This window comes from Hemiscyllium ocellatum, chromosome 27, assembly GCF_020745735.1.
Source record: "Hemiscyllium ocellatum isolate sHemOce1 chromosome 27, sHemOce1.pat.X.cur, whole genome shotgun sequence".
In the NCBI taxonomy this organism is placed as follows: Eukaryota; Metazoa; Chordata; class Chondrichthyes; order Orectolobiformes; family Hemiscylliidae; genus Hemiscyllium; species Hemiscyllium ocellatum.
This window is the reverse complement of record NC_083427.1, coordinates 8470601-8491743: the sequence shown is the minus strand read 5'-3', so window position 1 is coordinate 8491743 and position 21143 is coordinate 8470601. Positions and strand designations below refer to the sequence as shown.

At 47.6% G+C, this 21143-nt stretch overlaps 1 protein-coding gene and 1 non-coding gene across 2 annotated transcripts in view; one reads left to right on the top strand and one right to left on the bottom strand.

Annotated features, from left to right (window-relative positions):
• The first annotated feature begins 783 nt into the window (after positions 1 to 783).
• The window catches only part of LOC132828645 (zinc finger protein 721-like), a 46638-nt gene continuing 26278 nt past the window's right edge, over positions 784 to 21143 (top strand). Inside the window, exons 1-5 of the mRNA XM_060845696.1 lie at positions 784 to 856; positions 2866 to 3028; positions 8676 to 10067; positions 15373 to 15584; positions 18822 to 19928. Coding sequence (XP_060701679.1) covers positions 8776 to 10067; positions 15373 to 15584; positions 18822 to 19928 — 2611 coding nt within the window. The 5' untranslated portion in view covers positions 784 to 856; positions 2866 to 3028; positions 8676 to 8775. The remainder of the gene's footprint in view (positions 857 to 2865; positions 3029 to 8675; positions 10068 to 15372; positions 15585 to 18821; positions 19929 to 21143) is intronic.
• Positions 11895 to 11991, bottom strand: trnai-uau (transfer RNA isoleucine (anticodon UAU)). Its single transcript has 2 exons — positions 11954 to 11991; positions 11895 to 11930 (listed from the first exon to the last, which is right to left on the bottom strand). It is a non-coding gene; the product is annotated as a tRNA-Ile (tRNA).

Sequence of the window (21143 nt, the reverse complement as noted above, 5' to 3'; positions counted from 1 at the left end):
AGATCATTAATATATAAAGTGAACAGCTGCGGCTCCAACACTGAACCCTGCGGGACACCGCTTGTCACCGGCTGCCATTCCAAAAAATAACCTTTTATCCCGACTCTCTGCCTTCTGTCAGACAGCCAATCCTCAATCCATGCCAGTAGCTCACCACGAACACCATGGGCCCTCACCTTGCTCAGCAGCCATGCTGAGCAATTGTACCAGCCTCCACCAGTTCTTCTGGCAGCTCATTCCATAAATGTACCACCCTCTGCAAGAAAAAGTTGCCCCTTAGGTCTCTTTTATATCTTTCCCCTCTCACCCTAAAATTCTGCAACAATACTGCAAGTGCCTGTACCTAGGTACCCTGTACCGAAGATGGCACCGAGAGTTCATGTGCACGTGAGAATAAAGTCTACTCTGAGTCCTCGGTGGTACCATGCTTTCTGTCTTATGACCAGTCTGATATCTTTTTGATCACTTACACGTTTTCCTACTTTAGTAGTATTAATTTTAATCTTTTGTTTTGGATTGACTATCACAATTTCACACCATTTTTAATCTTTTGTTTTGGATTGACCATCACAATTTCACACCATTTTTAATCTTTTGTTTTGGATTGACCATCACAATTTCACACCATTTGGGGTTGAGTTGAAATGAGATGAGTTGAGTTGTTGCACCCATTATTCCTCCAGCCAATGGGTGAGCAGGATTGGGTGGGGCTGAGGGACCAATCGGCTGCGGCGGTCCTCCAACCAATGGACGCGATCGAGAGGCGGGGCTAAGGTGGGACCACGTGGTCGCCCCGCGCGCACAGCTGTGCGCAGGGGCAGTGTTGCTGCAAGAGTGGTCGCCTTCTGAGACGGCGGTGAGTGAGTGGGCTGATGGCGAATCACGGCGGCGAGGAGGAGCGAAATGGACACTGTTGAATATGAGGTTGTATGAACCTCGGCTGTATGCCCTAAACCCGGATTAGAAACTCCTAGTCCTGGGTTTGCAGCAAACGGAAAAAATGGCTGCAGGGACAGGCCGAGGTTTCCGCCGCCATCTTTGTTGGGGGACGGAGTGCTGCGTGATGTGCGCGTCGCCGCCATCTTTGTTGGGGGATGCGGTGCTGCGTGATGTGCGCGTCGCCGCCATCTTTGTTGGGGGATGCGGTGCTGCGTTATGTGTGCGTCGCCGCCATCTTTGTTGGGGGATGCAGTGCTGCGTGATGTGCGCGTCGCCGCCATCTTTGTTGGGGGATGCGGTGCTGCGTGATGTGCGCGTCGCCGCCATCTTTGTTGGGGGATGCGGTGCTGCGTGATGTGCGCGTCGCCGCCATCTTTGTTGGGGGATGCAGTGCTGCGTGATGTGCGCGTCGCCGCCATCTTTGTTGGGGGATGCGGTGCTGCGTTATGTGTGCGTCGCCGCCATCTTTGTTGGGGGATGCAGTGCTGCGTGATGTGCGCGTCGCCGCCATCTTTGTTGGGGGATGCGGTGCTGCGTGATGTGCGCGTCGCCGCCATCTTTGTTGGGGGATGCGGTGCTGCGTGATGTGCGCGTCGCCGCCATCTTTGTTGGGGGATGCGGTGCTGCGTGATGTGCGCGTCGCCGCCATCTTTGTTGGGGGATGCGGTGCTGCGTGATGTGCGCGTCGCCGCCATCTTTGTTGGGGGATGCGGTGCTGCGTGATGTGCGCGTCGCCGCCATCTTTGTTGGGGGATGCGGTGCTGCGTGATGTGCGCGTCGCCGCCATCTTTGTTGGGGGATGCGGTGCTGCGTGATGTGCGCGTCGCCGCCATCTTTGTTGGGGGATGCGGTGCTGCGTGATGTGCGCGTCGCCGCCATCTTTGTTGGGGGATGCGGTGCTGCGTGATGTGCGCGTCGCCGCCATCTTTGTTGGGGGATGCGGTGCTGCGTGATGTGCGCGTCGCCGCCATCTTTGTTGGGGGATGCGGTGCTGCGTGATGTGCGCGTCGCCGCCATCTTTGTTGGGGGATGCGGTGCTGCGTGATGTGCGCGTCGCCGCCATCTTTGTTGGGGGATGCAGTGCTGCGTGATGTGCGCGCGGCCGCCATCTTTGTTCGGGGCACTGATCACCAGGAGCCCTTCATTCAAAGGGAGCATTATCCACAATAAATTGGAACTGTAAGAAGTGTTTGTTTCTTCTGAGTTAAAAATCACACACCACCAGGTTAGAGTCCAACATGTTTAATTAGAAACACACTAGCTTTCGAAGCGTTGCTCCTTCAGGTGGTGGTGGAGGGCTCCATCCTAACACACAGAATTTATAGCAAAAACTTACAGTGTGATGTAACTGAAATTATACATTGAAAAATTGATTGTTAAGCCTTTCATCTGGTAGAATACCGTGATAGTTTCACTTCTTTGCTCAAAAACTGCATGAATTTATGTAAAACTCTGTTGTCTCACTTTCTAGATTAGAATCAATCAGGTCATAGACAGAGAACACAGGGGGCTAACACCTTCAACATATTGTCCAGCTATCACCGTTGTTAACAGCTAACCCGAGAATGCAACTTTAAAAAAAAAGTTTTGTGATTTACACATGAAAGAAGTGAAACGATCACGGTATTCTAACAGGTGAAAGGCTTAACAGACAATCAATTTTTCAATGTATGATTTCAGTTACATCACACTGCAAATTTTTGCTATAAATTCTGTGTTACGATCGAGCCCTCCGCTATCACCTGATGAAGGAGCGTCGCTCCGAAAGCTAGTGTGCTTCCAATTAAACCTGTTGGACTATAACCTGGTGTTGAGTGGTTTTTAACTTTGTACACCCCAGTCCAACACCGGCATCTCCAAATCGTTGTGTCTTCTGGATTTCTATCCCAGGGCATCATTGATAAATTTTGTGAATTAATTTTACAGGATTCTCAGAGGGGGAGCTCGAAACGGTCAATGGATTCAAGACCTGACACTGCCTCTGGATTCACAAGGATCTAAAGATCATCAGTCTTTGACCGTGGAATGATCCAGGCTCTGCCTCCTGGGAAGAGTATACAGTTATGGATGTGACTGTAAAAGCACTGAGGTGTGGTACAATTGCAGCATTTTTAAGTCATGTGGATGGGTATGTGAATTGGAGAAAGTAAGGACTGCAGATGCTGGGGATCAGAGTTGAGAGTGTGGTGCTGGAAAAACACAGCAGGTCAGGAAGCATCTGAGGAGCAGGAGAATTGACGTTTTGGGCATCAGGAATCAGAGTATATGAACAGGAAGGGTTTAGAGCGATGTGGGCCAAGTGTTGGGAAATGGGACTAGTTTAGGTTAGGCTATCTGGTCGGCATGGACGAGTTGGGCTGAAGGGTCTGTCTTTGTGCGGTACATCTCCATGACTCTACATCCAATATAATGCAAAGAATTGCAAATACCGGAGATCAGAAACAAAAACAGAAATTTTCTGAAGAAATTCCGGTCTGTCAGTATCTGTTGTGAGAAAGCCGATATTCAAAACCTGATCAGGTCACTCTGAAAGTATATATTCAGCTCTGGCTTTCACACCTGAGGCAGGATTGATTGTATTGCCCTTAAAGGTGAGTGTAGAGCAGAAGCTCTGTTTTCTAAGGGTTTACTTATCGAAGTATGTTTTAAAAAAAAGACATTACATATATTTTTGTAACAGTTAGAACAGTATTTAGGCAGTACAGCCCATTAAATACACGCTGGCTCTCTATAGAATGATCCAGTCTGTTTCATTTCCTACTCCAGCTCCAACACCATGCAACTTTATTTGTCTTGTGCTTTTCTTTAAAAATCATTTATTTTTAGATTAGATTAGATTAGATTACTTACAGTGTGGAAACAGGCCCTTCGGCCCAACAAGTCCACACCGACCCGCCGAAGCGCAACCCACCCATACCCCCACATATATCCCTTACCTAACACTACGGACAATTTAGCATGGCCAATTCACCTGACCCGCACATCTTTGGACTGTGGAAGGAAACCGGAGCACCCGGAGGAAACCCACGCAGACACGGGGAGAACGTGCAAACTCCACACAGTAAGTCGCCTGAATCGGGAATTGAACCTGGGCTGTGAGGCAGCAGTGCTAACCACTGTGCCACCGTGCCACCCACACTCCGTATAATCTCCGTTTTCACCACGACCTTGCACTCTTGTTCTGCACATGACCAGTCACCGCTTGAAGAAAAATCTATTTCCTTCCGAACACCTTAGCACCCTGTCTCACCTAATCATGGTGCCATCATAGAACATATCATCCAGAAATCAGCCTTCAAACCGACAGGTCTGTGCTGCTAATAATACAAAAAAATGCATGTAGCCACTTTTCCAGCACTAGGCCCATAGCCTTGAATGTTATAACATTTCAAGTGCTCATTCAAGTACTTTTTAAAGATAGTGAGGTTATTAGCCTCAGCTGCCATCCCAGGTAGTGCATTCCAGGCACCCATCATCCTCTGGGTGAAAATAAGTTGCTCAATTTTCTACAGACCCCTCAATAGCAACAGAGGCAAGGAGAAGCATATTGGGAGGCAGATTTTGGGAAGGTGCAGAAGTAGCAGGGGTTGTTATCATGGGTGCCTTTAAATTCCCTATTATTAAGTGGAAACTCCTTCATGCAAATAGTTTGGATGGAGTAGATTTTGTGAGGTATCCAGAAAGGATTCCTGACTCAATATGTAGACAGACAGACAGCATCAAAGGAACAGGAGAATCGACGTTTCAGGCATAAGCCCTTCTCATTCCTGAGGAAGGGCTTATGCCCGAAACGCCGATTCTCCTGTTCTTTTGATGCTGCCTGCCCTGCTGCACTTTTCCAGCAACACGTTTTTAAGCTCTGATCTCCAGCATCTGCAGTCCTCACTTTCTCCTCCTCAATATGTAGATGGGCCAACCAGAGGGGAGTTCATATTGGACTTGGTGCTAGGCAGTGAGCCAGGTCAGCTGTCAGGTCTCTCGGTGGGAGAGCATTTCGGCGATAGTGATCACAACTCGCTGGTCTTTACTATAGTTGTGGAAAGGGATAGAAGCAGACGGTATGGGAAAGTATTTAATTGGGGGTGGGGGTATTACAATTCTATGAGTCAGGAACTGTGGAGCACAATTTCTCAAGGAAATCATTGACAGAAATGTGGGTGTCGGGAGCACCTGCTGTGAGTGCTGGATAGACTTGTCCCACTGAGGCAAGGAAGGGATAGTAGGGTGAAGGAACCTTAGATGTGAAACGTAGTCAAGAGGAAGAAGGAAGCTTACTTAATGTTGAGGAAGGATAAAGGAAAACCCAAAGGCATGAGCATGTCCAGATTGAGGGTAGGACTGATCAGGGATAGTGGTTTGTGTCTGGAGGTGGAGGAGGTCCTGAATGAATAATTTGCTTCCATGCTCAAAAGTGAGAGGGACCTTTATCCTTTGTGAGGACAGCTTGAAGCATGCTGACGTGCTCAAACAGGTCGATGTTAAGAAGGAAAATGTCCTGGAAAATTTTGAAAAACAGGAGGATAGATAAATCCCCGGGGCCAGACAGGATAAACCCAAGGTTACTGCAGGAGGTGAGGGAAGAGATGCTGCACCTTTGGCGATGACCTTTGCGTCCTCACTGTTCTCTGGAGTAGTGCCAGATGATTGGAGGGTGGCAAATGTTATTCCCTTGTTCAAGAAAGGCAATAGGGATAACCCTGGGAATTAGTCAGTCTTACCTTGGGGGAGGGGGGTAAGTGGGCACATTATTGGAGAGGATTGTGAGAGATAGGATTTATGGTTATTTGGAAAAGCATAGTTTGATCAAGAGATAGTTAGAATGGCTTTGTGAGGGGCAGGTCATGCCTTACAAACCTTAATGAATTCATTAAAGATAGAGCAGTGGGTGCGGTGGATACGGATTTTAGCAAAGAATTTGATTAGATTACTTACAGTTTGGAAATAGGCCCTTTGGCCCAACAAGTCCACACCGACCCTCCGAAGAGGAGCAACCCACTCAGACCCGTTCCCCTACATTTATCCCTTCACCCAGCACTACGGGCAATTTAGAATGGCCAATTCACCCTAACCTGCACATTTTTGGACTATGGGAGGAAACCGGAGCACCCGGAGGGAAGCCACACAGGCACAGGGAGAATGTGCAAACTCCACACAGACAGTTGCCAGAGGCGGGGATTGAACCTGGGTCTCTGGCACTGTGAGGCAGCAGTGTTAACCGTACCACCCACTGTGCCATCGTTTGATTGCATTCACCATGATAGGCTCATTCAGAAAGTAAGGAGGCATGGGATACAGGGAAATTTGGCTGCCTGGATACAGAATTGGCTGGCCCAGAGAAGACAGCGGATGATAGTAGATGGGAAGTATTCAGCCTGGAGATCGGTGACCAGTGGTGTTCTACAGGGATCTGTTCTCAGACTTCTGCTCTTAGTGATTTTTTATAAATGACTTGGATGAGGAATGGAAGGGTGGGTTAGTAGGTTTGCAGATGCATAGTTTGATGGAGCTACGGATAGTGTGGAGGGCTGTTGTAGGTTGCAGCGGGACGTTGACAGGATGCAGAGCTGGGGTGTGAAGTGGCAGACGGGGTTCAACCTGGAACAGTGTGAAGTGTTTCATTTTGGAAGGTAGGGTTTGAATGCAGAATACAGGCTTAAACCAGGATTCTTGGCAGTGTGGAGGAACAGAGGGACCTTGGAGTCCATGTTTCCAAATCCCTCAAAGTCGTCACCCAAGTTGATAGGGTTGTTATGCTGGCGTATGGTGTTTTGGCTTTCATTAACGGGAGGATTGAGTTTAAGAGCCATGAGGTTATGCTGCAGCTGTATAAATCCCTGATTAGACTACACTTAGAAATTGTTAGTTCTGGTGGCCTCGTTTATAGGAAGGATGTGGAAGCTTCAGAGAGGGTGTAGAGGACATTTACCAGGATACTGCCTGGACTGAGGGGCATGTCTTATGAAGACAGATGAAGGGAGCTAGGGTTTTTCTCATTGGAGTGAAGAAGGATGACTTGATAGAAGTGTACAAGGTGATTGGAGGCATAGATAGAGTGGATGGCCAGAGACTTTTCCCCAGGACAGAAATGGCTTTCACGAGGGGACATAATTTTAAGGTGATTTGAAGGAAGGTTTAGCGGAGATGTCAGAGGGAGGTTTTTTTAATTAGTGAGTGGCGGATGTGTGGAATGAACTGCTAGCAGTTGTTGTAGCGTCAGATACATTAGGGTCAAAAAGTGCGGTGCTGGAAAAGCACAGCCAGTCAGGCAGCATCCGAGGAGCTGGAGAGCTGACGTTTCAAGCAAAAGCTCTTCATCTGCATCTGTAGTCCTCATTTTCTCCTCCGTTACATTAGGGACATTTAAGCGACACATGGATGGTAGTGAAATGAAGCGTATTATTTTAGAGGTGGATAAAAGGTCAGCACCACATTGAGGGGCGAAGGGCCTGTCCTGTGCTGTACTGTTCTATGTCCTAATTCACATCTAAGCCTCTTGTACATTTTTTTTTTACATTTAAAACTGTCTGCCTGGGTGACTGACCCCTCCACTAATTAGAATAGATTCCCCTTATCTCTCCTGTTCATGAGCCTCATAACGTTTCACACCCCAGTCAGATACCCCATCCGCTTCGTCTGCTCAAACCACCCCAGTCTGTGTGTTCTCTCTTCGAAGCCAAACCGCTCCAGCTCGGACAACATTCTGGCGAATCATATGTGCACCCTCTCAGATGCAGTTACATTCTTGGGGTGTGACAACCAGGACTGCACGCAATACAGTAGCTCGCTGAACTAGCATTATTTTCTGTACAGTCATAACCTTGGTCATGTATTAGATACCTTGACTGAAGAAAAATCAAATACCGCAGTTGCCTTCTGAATCACCTTATCGATCTATCCTGCTGTCTTCAAGGCTCTATGGACACAGACACTCTATCTCTCTGAACCGCCATACCTCCCACAGTCATAGTGTTCGTCATGTGCTCCCTTCTTCGAACACACCAGAATATCTCACTTATCAACTCCCAGGGAAAATTCCTTATGGATTCCGGGTTCACCACACCTTCAGGTGGAATGCTCCAACTGAAAGGGAGAGAGTGGAGAATTGAAATAACAAGTCGCTGTAAGATCAGGGTGCAGCTTATGGACTGAACAGAGGTTGTGACCATTCAGTCTGTGTTTGTTGGTTACAGTGTCAAGCAGATCACAACACAGTGAATATAGTAACTGATTTGCCAGAGGTATGTGAAAATCACGCTTAAAAATCACTTAATATCAGGGGAATTTCCAGTAGGTTTATTTGGGAGCACTAGATTTTGGAGCGCTCCTCCTTTTTCATCGGGGTACAACCACCTGATGAAGGAGCGACGCTCCGAAAGCTAGTGTGCTTCCAATTAAACCTGGTGGGCTATAACTTGGTGTTGTGTGATTTTTTTTTTAACTTTGTCCAGCCCAGTCCAACTCCGCCCCCTCCAAATAGTGAAAGTCACTGCTTACATCTTTCAAACTTCGAGAAAAGCATTTTTCTAGTACTGGCCAGACTGATTGACACTGGCCAGAGTGTGGTGCTGGAAAAGCACAGCAGCTCAGGCAGCATCCGAGGAGCAGGAGAGTCGACGTTTCGGGCAAGAGCCCTTCATCAGGAAGGAGGGAGAATTCCACCTTTGCTCAGCACCGTTTCAAAACCGGCTTTTGTGTTTTGCTTGACGTTTTTTTTTGTCTTCTGAATTTATCGACAGGGTATTGGAAAGGGAAGACTTGCGGTTCTGAAACTGAAACCAACAATCACCCTGGGACCTGATAGAGATATTGCGCCTTCAGTATAATCTGACTGGGAACATGAATGAACCTAACACGGACCCCGGTGGGGAGAAACCATACACCTGCGCTGTGTGTTTCCGAAGTTTCGGCCAATCGGCTGGCCTGTTAAGACACAAATGGAGCTGCGATGGAGTGAAGCAGTGCAAGTGCGGAGACTGTGGGAAGGGATTCAATTACCTGTCTGAGTTGGAAACTCACCAACGCAGTCACAGCGGGGAGAGGCCGTTCACCTGCGCTGAGTGTGGGAAAGGATTCACTCGGACCTCCGAACTGCTGAGGCATCAACGGGTTCACACTGACGAGAGACCTTTCAAATGCTCGGATTGTGGAAAGTTCTACAAAAGCTCTGGGGAGCTGGCCTCCCATCGATTTGTTCACACCGACGAGACGCCGTTCAGATGTTCTCAGTGTGGGACCGGGTTCAGAAAATTGGATTACCTTCACCGACACCAGCGCATTCACGGGGAGAGGCCGTTCCCCTGCCCGGAATGTGGCAAGGGATTCACTAACACATCCCGCCTGCTCATCCACCAGCGGGTCCACACTGGGGAGAGACCATTCACCTGCTCCGAGTGTGGAAAGGGTTTCACTCAGTCTTCTCACCTTCTGGAACACCGTCGGGTTCACACCGATGACAGACCTTTTAAATGCCCAGACTGCGGCAAGTGCTTTAAAAGTTCCGGGGAACTGATATCCCACCAACGTATCCACACGGACGAGAGGCCGTTCAGGTGCTCTCGCTGCGGGACTGGCTTCAGGCAATCGTCTCAACTCACTGCCCACCAGCGAGTCCACACCGGGGAGAGGCCGTACAGCTGTCCCAAGTGTGGGAAGGGATTCACTCACTCTTCCCACCTGCTGACACACCAGCGAGTCCACACCGGGGAGAAACCATTCGCCTGCTCTGTGTGTGGGAAGCGATTCAGTCACTCGTCCACCCTGCTGACGCACCAGCGCGTACACACTGGGGAGAGGCCTTTCACCTGCACCAAGTGCGGGATTGGATTCACTCAGTTATCTGCCCTGCAGACCCACCAACGGGTTCACAGCGGCGAGAGGCCTTTCAAATGTCCCGATTGTGGGAAGTGTTACAAAAGTTCCCAGGGGCTGACATCCCACCAAAGTGTTCACACCGGGGAGTGGCCCTTCGCCTGCTCCGAGTGTGGGAAGGGCTTCACTCAGCTCTCCGGCCTGGCGACACACCAGCAGGTTCACACTGGGGAGAGACCATTCACCTGCACCATCTGTGGTAAGGGATTCACCCGATCGTCCAACCTACTGAGGCACCGGGGAGTTCACAAGTCCCTGCAGTGATTGGGTTTTTCAGTTGCGTCCAGGGCCGAACTATATTCATTGCAGTCTGTTTCTGTGCAAGTGGATCACCTTCAGTCCAGTAATAGGTTTCAGTACACCTGGACAAAAATGAAAGAAACCAGTTGTGCTCAACACAGTTTGTCAGTTCTGTTTACCTCTCACCCGAGCTAGTTCTTCTGAAAGTAGTCTCCCTCTGTCCTGTCTCTCCATCCTGACCTCAAACAACAAGCCTGAGGAGCTGATTGGAGCTTCTTTGTCACTAAGACTGTGACAATCTGATCAGCTGCATTTGCTGCTCCCCCTCCCTCCCACTCGTCCATTGGGCCGCACCATCTTGCTCCTTGTCTAAGGGCAGAACCTGCACCTTTCTGTGCTGGGCGTCACCTTTTTTTTTAAAAAACCCAAAAAGAATCACTGCTGCTATCCATTTAATGGCACTTAGCCAATTTTGTGTCCATGTTGTTGCTGGAAGTAATGGAGCCTGGTACAATTACAACATTTAAAAGGCATCTGGATGGGTATATGAATAAGAAGGGTTTAGAGGGTTGTGGGCCAAGTGCTGGCAAGTGGGACTAGATTAATTTAGGATATCTGGTCAGCGGAGATGAATTGGACCGGAGAGTCTCTTTCTGTGCTTGTATGTCTCTATGACTGCACTATTGCTCACAAGCCTGCTGTGTGCTACTTGATCAGATCTTTCAGGAAGTCCTCGTGACCCTATGATCATAATTTACCCTTTCCTTTACCTCAAGAAGACAGCAAATATTTTAGTTGAACTTGATTTTTTTTTCATGAAATCTGTTTTCTTTAATTAATCATCCTCTTCCCCCCCCCCCCCCCCCCCCCCCAATTTGTCATCGTAAGTACAGGTACACAATCCGTTATCCAAAATCCTTGGGGCCAGTTGTTTTTCGGAATTGGGAATTTTTCAGAATAAATGCCACTTTCAACGGTAACATTTTAAAAAATCTTTACCGAACAGCAGACGCACGTGTGATTACTGAGTGCTGAGACACAATGGACGCCTACCAATGATGGGCCACGCCACCGCATCATGTCTGAGTGATATGGTTCGCATGGGTGTGGTGCCGGTCACCTGTTCACACCCCAAAATGACATTCCACAGAAAACATTTTGGAGCTTTTCAGAATTTCAGATAAAGGATTGTGTACCTGTACAAAATGATAATTTTGAGAGGCTTCCAAACCATCAGGATTAAACTGGTTGGCTTGTCGTTGCTCAGCTTATCATTATTTCGTTTTACAAAGGCAAAGTGTTTAGAATTCTCATTTTCTGACAAAAGCACTTTGCCTAAGGAAGGCCGGAAAATAGTGCAGTTGCCTCCTGATCTTACTTCCCTTTGCAATGTTTCATCTGTCGTCACTTTTTAAGTAGGCACCACTTGTTCAAAAGCATCTTTACTTGAATGGAATACTAGTTTAAACAGATGGCAGCAGAACCTTCCTATTAGAGCCCACATTTTCACTGTACCATACCGTTTTAATTAGATTACTTACAGTGTGGAAACAGGCCCTTCGGCCCAACAAGTCCACACCGACCCGCCGAAGCGCAACCCACCCATACCCCTACCCCTACATATACCCCTCACCTAACACTATGGTCAATTTAGCATGGCCAATTCACCTGACCCGCACATCTTTGGACTGTGGGAGGAAACCGGAGCACCCGGAGGAAACCCACGCAGACACGGGGAGAACGTGCAAACTCCACACAGTCAGCCGCCTGAGGTGGGAATTGAACCCAGGTCCCTGGCGCTGTGAGGCAGCAGTGCTAACCACTGTGCCACCGTGCCGCCCAAATCTTGCTCCAGGTGAGGCTCGAACTCACAGCCTCGGCATTGCCCGCTGCCCTGATACTGCTCTATAAGTACCGCGCGCTAACCGGTTGCGCCACTGGAGCTGCTCCGCTCAGCCCGCAATTAGTTTATCTCCAACAATTTGGCTTCTATTTCTGCCCTTCTTGTTGCCTCTACTATTTTTCTCACTGCTCTGATTGTTCTCGAGATTTTGTATGCCTGTCACCTCGAGTTCTGATGTGAATTTTGAAATTTGACTATTGAAGTGTGTTTCCTGTTAGATTCTCGGGAAAATTAGTTGGTTCGATAAACATTTAGCGTAATAAAATTGTTATTTTAGTAACCAGTATTGATGTGGAGAGTTTCTTAATAAATTGTGTGGTTGAGTTGTAAGATGTTTAAAGTCTTCCACCCTCAAACTCTGTCCTCTAATTAAAATGATCTGTACATCGTGCAGTAGTACTTGGCATGTATTTGACCACTATATCGATTGACTTCCATCGTGTCATGTGTTCACTTTTGGCAAATACTTATTCAAACAAATATTGTTAATCAAGAGTAAATACAGTTGCTGGTTAGGTGACTACCCAGAGTTCCCGGAGGCCCAGAGATTGCCTTATCTCACCAGAAGACAGTGTGGCAGTGGTGGGAAACACTGCGCAGGCGCACTGTCGTGCGTGACGGAAGCATGTACACTGGGATCTGATCAGGGAGGCCAGCCTGAGAGGAATGGGGTGAGAAAGCAGGAGGAGAAATGGAGCTGGGTGGTGGTTGGTAAGGCTTACCAAACGTCCGCTGGAGGCCACAAGCGAGCAAGATGCAGATTGGGCTCCAATTTGACAATAGTTGCATTAACAACTGCCACGTTTATCGGGGGGCAGTGGGCTCTCGAGCTTTCTCGGGAGCCAGTTGCCAAATTATATCGTTGACAATGTACCATGATTGTGCGGCTTAAAACACGAGTTTATATGACAGTGGGGTGGATTGCATATAACATAACTTTCAAACGACTTTTCTCCCAATCATGCTCATTTTGCTGCTTGATGCTTTGACTGCCAGAAAGGCCCGCAACAGACTCTGTGCCCAAATGAATGTGGCAAATCCGAGTGGTCCTGCGATGGACAAAAGGATTTTACTGTTTGGCATCTCGGGCAGTTTCATCCTGCAATACTACTGTCTTTGAAGATGAGCACCTCTGTCTGAATTGTGAAAATTACTTATTCCCTTAATTCTATCTGTATCCTTTGGAAAACTGGATGTATGCTTCAGTTGGTGACTACCTACATCAGCCCCATTTATTTATGCAGGGACCCAGAGTAATTTCTGAGCCAAGTTAAGTAATTGTATAATATATGCACTCGGCCCTTAAAGTATTTACATTTTGGAAATCAGACAATATAATGTGAACTTCAGGCTACATTGTATCTGGTGATCCACATGCCTGTATCACATATAGCTGACTTCCAAAGTGGATCTGAATGTTAGTGTAAATATAATAATGTCGGAACAGTGGAAATAGGAGATGGCCATTCTGTGCATTAAAGCTGGCTCAGTATTCAATTTAACTTAGATGGTCGATCAAACCCAACACTGATTCCACACTATCCCAGTATCCATTGCTATTAATACCATTAAGAAAAAATCTGTCGATGTCTGTTTTGAATATGCCAAATGATGCTCCTTAGTCCCCAGGCTACTGATGTCTGAAGATTCACCGTCCACTCTCACTGCCTGTGTCTGTTGTGTGTGCGCGACTGTGCTGTCCTTGCAGGGTTGTCAGCTCGAACAACACGCATGACACCAGCCAGTAGATTAATTGGATCGGTGCTAGTGGATGGTGTGGGGCATCATGCAATCTTAGCAATTCGTGTTCCCTCCTCGCAGCTGAAGGGAATTGTGTAAGCTCGTTGTGAGGATTCCCTCATTGCAATCCTGTAAGAGGGAGAGATTAATGAAATGGAAACATGTTCAGCTGATGCTTCATCATTTCAGGCCCAATTTCTTGGCGTGTGCACACACTAATCAGGTGCATTTTTTAGTCAGGATGCACCTTTGCCTTATTCCTCTGCTTCTTTACTTTCTGGGGTCTGCACTGTTCTCACCATCGATACATTTAATCTCTCACAATATTGCCCAGCCTACAGTGCCTTCTCAGTTCAAGGTGATCATGTAATTAGGTGTCTACTTCTTGGTATTTTGCCACTGGATTTTGTTTCCCTTACATTTCCACCATTGCGCCCAATAAAAGACACGCGCTATGGACCCTTATTACAGTGGATCCAATTGTCAACCATGATGCAACAGAAAAAAATGACAGCAATTTCTTACCTCGACATTCAAGGTATTGGCACCAATGTAGTGATCATTCAATTCAGGAGAGAAATGGACAGAGTAACTAGGAATTCTGGTGACAGGATTGAGAATGAGATGGCACAGATTTTAAGTAATCAATACAAGAATCAAAAGCTATCTAAGAAAAAAAAGAACTCTTTCAGTGGTTCGTGTCTGTAATGTACCCAAGAATGTAGTTTCAATCAAGGCATTCAAAATAATCTAGATGGCGATTTGAAATGGAAGAATGTGTTGGATTCCTGGAAGAAGACTGGCAAATAGTGCTAATTAATGCTAAGCAAAACTAGAAAGTGCTGCGTAGGTTCAGAAGGTGTGGTATCATCAGAGATAATGTTTTGTGTTCAATGATCCTTCCTCAGAACAATTCTGAAGAAGGGTCACTAAATCTGAAACATTAACACAGATTTTTCTCCACAAATACTGCCAGACCTGCTGAGCATTTCCAGGAATTTCGGTTTACAGTTCTGATTTCCAGCATCCACAATCCTTTTGGTTTTTACTAATTAATGCTAATTTGGACATGCTAGTGGAAGATGTGCAGAATGGACTCTTTCTGCATTGCAACAATAACAAAGATGGGGGTGTGGGTCATCCATTCAGATTCTTGCTCAGAATCTGGTTGAGATAGAATCAGTATAATTTATTTTCTGACAGTGTTACTTGACTCTTCAGCTCCACTGTCCATCCCATAACAGGAGACAACTTTGATAGAATCAGACAGAGGCCGCATGGTCCAGCCTGGGGAGACTACCTGTGCAGAATGTGCACATTCTCCCAGTGTTTGTGTGGGCAGTGGCTCTGGTTTCCTCTCATGGTCCAAAGATGTGAAGGTCAGCTGGTTTGGCTATGCTAAATATACAGACTGGGTGGATTGACCAAGGGAATTGCAGTAATAAAGTAATGGCTGGGCCTGGGTTGCATGCACATAGCAGAGCCAATGGGCCAAATGGTCTCCTTCAGCCCTTGAGGTCCTCTCCAATCCCATCATTCCATGGGGGTGAACATACCCATAATCCCCCGCGGTGCAGACCCAGCGGCAGGAGAGCAGTGCGCAGGCGCAGAGTCGGCAGCGACTGGAAAAGGCGCGGAGACGGCGAAGGCGATGAGCTCCGAGAATATCGGTGCTGATGCAGGAAGGAGGAGCCGGCCGATCGCGCTAATACGCTGAGAGATTTCGTGAAGGTCTCGTGTAAGCCGCAAACACCGAGTAGAGTTACCCCGCGCCGCCGTTTGCATCCAAATGACCGACGGCTCCGGGCTTCCTCCCGGCGGCAGGGCCGCTGCCGCCATCTTTGTTGGGGGCACTGTGGCCCAGACGAGTGCGCGGCCGCCATCTTTGTTGGGGGCAGTGTTTGGAATGAGTGGGCGGAGCTTGCTGCCCATTGTTCAGGATGGAGACAACTTGTCCATCGAGCTGCATCAGCCCTTCACACCCAATGTCTTATTGATGAGGCAGAGAGGCTTCAAAGAAGGAAAGGAAGCAAATCCTGCTTTCCAGATCTCACTGTGCCATGGCTCTCTTTGCTCCATGTGTTCAAAGACACGTCCACCTCCAGACCCAAACCTCAGGACCCTGTGCAGAGTCATCCTCAAATTGAGCGACTGACCAATCACACCAACAGGTGGAGTGCATGGTCATCCAGGGCCAGGAGGAAGGGATGTTTTTAATTTCTATATTGCACTAATAGTAATGGATTTGTCTCAGTGGTTCGCACCGCTGCTACACAGCACCAGGAACCCGGGTTCAATTTCAGCCTCAAGCGACTGTCTGAGTGGAATTCGTACGTCCTCCCCCTGTCTGCGTGGGTTTCCTCCAGTTGAAAAATGTGTTGCTGGAAAAGCACAGTAAGTCAGGCAGCATCCAAGGAGCAGGAGAATTGACATTTCAGGCATAAGATCTTCAATTGCCAGAAACGTTGATTCTCCTGCTCCTTGGATGCTGCCTGACCTGCTGCGCTTTTCCAGCAACACATTTTTCAGCTCTGATCTCCAACATCTGCAGGCCTCACTTTCCTCCGGGTGCTCTGGTTTCCTTCCACAATCCAAAGATGTGCAAGTTAGGCTGAATTGGCCGTGTAATGTTGCCCATAGTGTGGAACGTGTAGGTTAGGTGTGTTAGTCAGGGGTAAATGTAGAGTATTAGGATTGGGGAGTGGGTTTGGTGGGATACTCTTCGGAGGGTTAGTGTGGATTTGTTGAGCTGAAGGGCCTGTTACCACACTATAGGGAGCCTCTGATTCTAAGGGTGTTAGATGGGGAGAACCTAACCATTGCAAATTCAAACTAATACAAGTGTTTTTTTTAATGTGTAATCTGCACAGTAAGGAATGACATTTGTAAACTTCATTCACAGGATATTTGAAGAACATTCATGTCTTCTATTGGATGTGAAGATCCGATCATCAGAATCTTGATATTATTTACCTTTGATTGTAAGTATTAAATTCCAGGTTAGTACCACTCACTGCATTAAATTTCTTCCCTCTACATATTGTGGCCAAATTCTGGAATCTGTGATGCATCAACTATGATTCTGAACATTTCTTCATAGAAATGGGAGGAGGTTATTCAGCCCTTCAAGCCTGCCCATAATTCCGTACAATCGTGGCTGATCTAACACTTCATTGCCTTTTACCAACCCTTCCCCATTTTATTTATTGTCAGGATGTGGCATTATTGCTCATTCCTACAATGCTGTGGGCCAGGAGTCAAATGTAGGTCAGACCTGGTAACAATAACTGTTTCCTTAGCTCAACAGAGTTAGTGAACTGGATGGTCATTTCCTGATAATCAGCAACCGTCAGATACTTATTTTCCAGATTTTTATTGAATGCAAATTCCATCGTGTGCTGTGGCAGGATTCACATCCAGACGCTGGATCGTAGTCCAACGATAATTCATGTCGGCCATCACCTCCCATGCTGGTAATCAGAAGACTGTCAATCTCCATGTTAAATATGCTCAAAGACTGAGCTTCCACAGCGCTCTGTGGTAGAAAATTTCAAAGGTTCACAACCCTCGAAGTAAAATAAATTCTTCTCATTTCAGATCTATTTGGCACTTTTAGGTTGTTGTCCCCCCGCGCCCCCTCACCCCCTGATGTAAACTCCCCAGCAATGGGAAATGGTTTACCTGTATTCAGGCAGCACTGTGGCTCAGTGGTTAGCACTGCTGCCTCACAGCACCAGGGTCCCAGGCTCGATTTCAGCCTTGGGCAACTTTCTGTGTGGAGTTTCCACATTCTCCCCGTGTCTGTGTGGGTTCCCTCCGGGTGCTCCGGTTTCCTCCTTCAGTCTAAACATGTGGAGGTCAGGTAAACTGCCCATGCTAAATTGCCCAAGTGTTCGGTCCGTTAGCCAGAGGGAAATAGGCCTGGATGGGTTGCTCTTCGGAGGATCAGTGTGGACTTGTTGGGCCGAAGGGCCTGTTTCCACACTGTAGGGAATCTAATCGAATCTGTATTCACTTTATCTTTCTCTTAACTTTCAGTAAGCTTCAGTGAGATCACCTGTTATTCTTTGAAACCCTAGAGAATGTAGTCCCAGTTTATCCAGTCTCTCTTCAGAGGACAGTCCCACCATCCCAGGAACAAATCTGGTGAAACTTGTTCCACTCCATCTTTATTGAGAGACCAAAACTACACGCAGTACTCCAGGGTTGGTAGAACCAAGCTCCTGTAGGACGGGACCAAGGCTTCATTACTATACTCAAATCCTGTTGTGAGAAACACAAACATTCCACACGCCTCCCTAATAGTTTGACGCATTTGCATGTTAACTTTGATCATAGAAATATACAATCCCTGCAACGTGGAAATAGGCCATTCGGCCCACCAAGCCCACACCGAACCTCTGAAGAGCCTTATCATCAAAGACGTCGAGGTTCCCTTGTAACTCTAGATTTTCCAACCCTTTGCCATTTCAGAAATAATGTGCACATCTGTTTCTCCGAGGAAAGGGGGAACGTCAAGGCTGGAGATCTGCAATTGTGATGCCAAAGCCATATAAGCTCAATGGAATGACAATAGTCAGGTGCTTGATTTTTAATAGTTCAGAATCGATGGTCTGAAGGACCTGTCTCTGTGTTGTAGATCTCTATTACACGATGCTGATATGATTCATATTATTTCGCATTATATTCCAACTGCCATGTCCTTGTCCATTCACATGTCTTCCTGAAACCGCTTTACATCTTCTTCATAGCGCACATGACCCACTTAATTTTGTACCATTGCAAATTGGAAATTTTACATTTCATCCCCACCTCCAAATTATTGATGTGTGCTGTTGATAGCTGGGGCCCAAGTACTGGTCCTTGCAGCATCCCACTAGTTACAGCCTTCCAATGTGAGAAGACCCATTTACTGCTACTTACTGGTTTCTGTTAGCCCTTCATTAATTGAATCTACTTTTGTGTTTTGTGGGCTCTCTCTTACTCCAATTTTTCTGTTCAAAATAAATTTCACAGAGTCTTAGAAGGGGTGGATTTGTAATTGGGTAACAGAAGCGAAGGGCAAATCAGGACCTGTCAGAATTACCAAGTTTTTGGTGACCTGAACATCATCACGATTTGAATATGGAAGGAGAAAGCACTGTTCACAACGGAGAGACGCTGCACACGCTTCCTGGTTGCTGCCAGGATTTCAGCCAGTCTTCTGGTGTGTTGGAACACAACCAGAAAGAGAAGAAACCTTGGAAGTGTGGGGACTGTGCGAAGGGATTCCGATTCCCGTCCAAACTGGAGGTTCATCGTCGCACTCACACTGGAGAAAGGCCATTCACCTGCTCCAAGTGTGGGAAGGCTTTCACTCAGCTATCACACTTGCGGATACACCAGCTCGTTCACACTGACAAGAGACCTTTTCAGTGCCCAGACTGTGGGAAGTGCTACAAGAGTTCTGATAAACTGACGTCCCATCAACGTGTTCACACAGATGAGAGACTGTTCAGGTGTTCTCAGTGCGGGACTGGGTTCGGGCGGTCATCGCAACTGACTGCTCACCAGAGGGTTCACACCGGGGAGAGGCCGTTCACCTGCTCTGTGTGTGGGAAGGGGTTCAGACGGTCACAGCACCTGCGAGGGCACCAGCGAATTCACACTGGGGAGAGACCGTTCCATTGCCCGGACTGCTGGATGTGCTTCATAAGTTCTAAGGATCTGGTGTCCCATCAACTAGTTCACACTGATGAGAGACCGTTCGTGTGTTCTCACTGCGGGACTGGGTTCAAGAAACCATCCCGGCTGATTGCCCACCAACGGATCCATTCTGGTGTGAGGCCATTCACCTGTTCCGAGTGTGGCAAGGGATTCACTCGCTCATTCCACCTGCGAAGGCACCAGCAGGTTCACACTGGAGAGAAACCTTTTAAGTGTCTGAACTGTGGGAAATGCTTCAAGTATTCTGGGGAACTAATCCGCCATCAACATGTTCACACTGGCGAGAGGCCGTTTCCCTGCTCTGTGTGTGGGAAGAGATTTGCTCAATCATCCACCCTCCTGTCACACCAGAGAACACACACTGGAGAGAAGCCGTTTCCCTGCTCTGTGTGTGGGAAGAGATTTGCTCAAAGATCCTCCCTCCTGTCACACCAGAGAACACACAATGGAGAGAAGCCGTTTCCCTGCTCTGTGTGTGGGAAGAGATTTGCTAATTCATCCACCCTCCTGTCACACCAGCGGATTCACAACTAAGTGCACTGTTTGGAATTTGCTTTTATGTCTGACACAAGTTAATTTCTTTTGAAGAATTCTCCTTCCCCGTTTCTCCTTTAACTTCACCTCAGGGATGACAAACCCACAAGAGTCTCTTTGCCACTGAGATTGAGACAATGTAATCACCTGCTTCTTGCTGCTTCCCTTCCTTGCCCTGATGAATCGAGCAAATTCATGTCAGAGCTGTGAAATCATCCATTCTTCATTTTGTTTCTTATGTCCCCTTGTTCCCTGTCAGCGCTCACCTTGTCCATGAGATCCACCTCCTCTGTCTTGTTCTGAACAAGGAGAAAGTGAGGACTGCAGATGCTGGAGATCAGAGTCGAGAGTGTGGTGCTGGAAAAGCACAGCAGGTCAGGCAGCTTCCGAGGTGCCGGAGAATCGACGTTACGGGCATAAGTCCTGCATCAGGAATGGCGGCAGTGAGACATGAAGAGATTGAGGGCGGATAACAGGCCAGTAGGGGGTGTCCAGGTGGATGGGGTGTATTAGAGATGAGAGAAGGGGTCCTCGATGGGTGGGCGGAAGTCTTGATTGAAAAAAAAAAGGTGAGGCCTTTGCTGAGGACTAAACGTTCATCTTCAGTGAGGGGGAGCCATGGGGTAATGGTAACGAAATGGCGGACTGGGAGCTAGGACCTGGTGAAGGGCTGGAGCTGGGTGTGGGGGCAGAGAGAGGGCGGATGAAGAGTTTATGTCTGAAATGTTGATGCTCCTGCTCCTCATGCTGCCTGACTTGCTGTGCTTTTCCAGCGTTACACTCGACTTGGTTCTGACCAATGCTGAACTAGTGACAGCATTTACCAAACCGTCCTTGCTCACTAATATTGTTCATCGTTCTCTCTCTTCAAAGACTATCCCACTTCCCTTTCCCTCTGCCGCCATTTACTCATCCTCAAAAAACAACACTTGGCTCAGCCGTCATTGTATCCCATCCCGAATCTCTTCCTGTGAACACTTTGCCTCCTTCTAAATCTGTGTCTATTGTTCCCAGAACTCCATCTTTCAATTCCTCCAGTCAGATTTCATCCCCGTCACCAGAATCAAATTCTTGTCCAAATCACCGATTTTGAAAGTAAGCAATTACTCCTTGACCTTCTTGCCCCGTTCTGAAGCCTTCTACCACACCATCCTCCTGCAGCCCCTCGTCACTGTTCTCCTGCTGAATGGACCTACGCTTTTCTGACTCATTG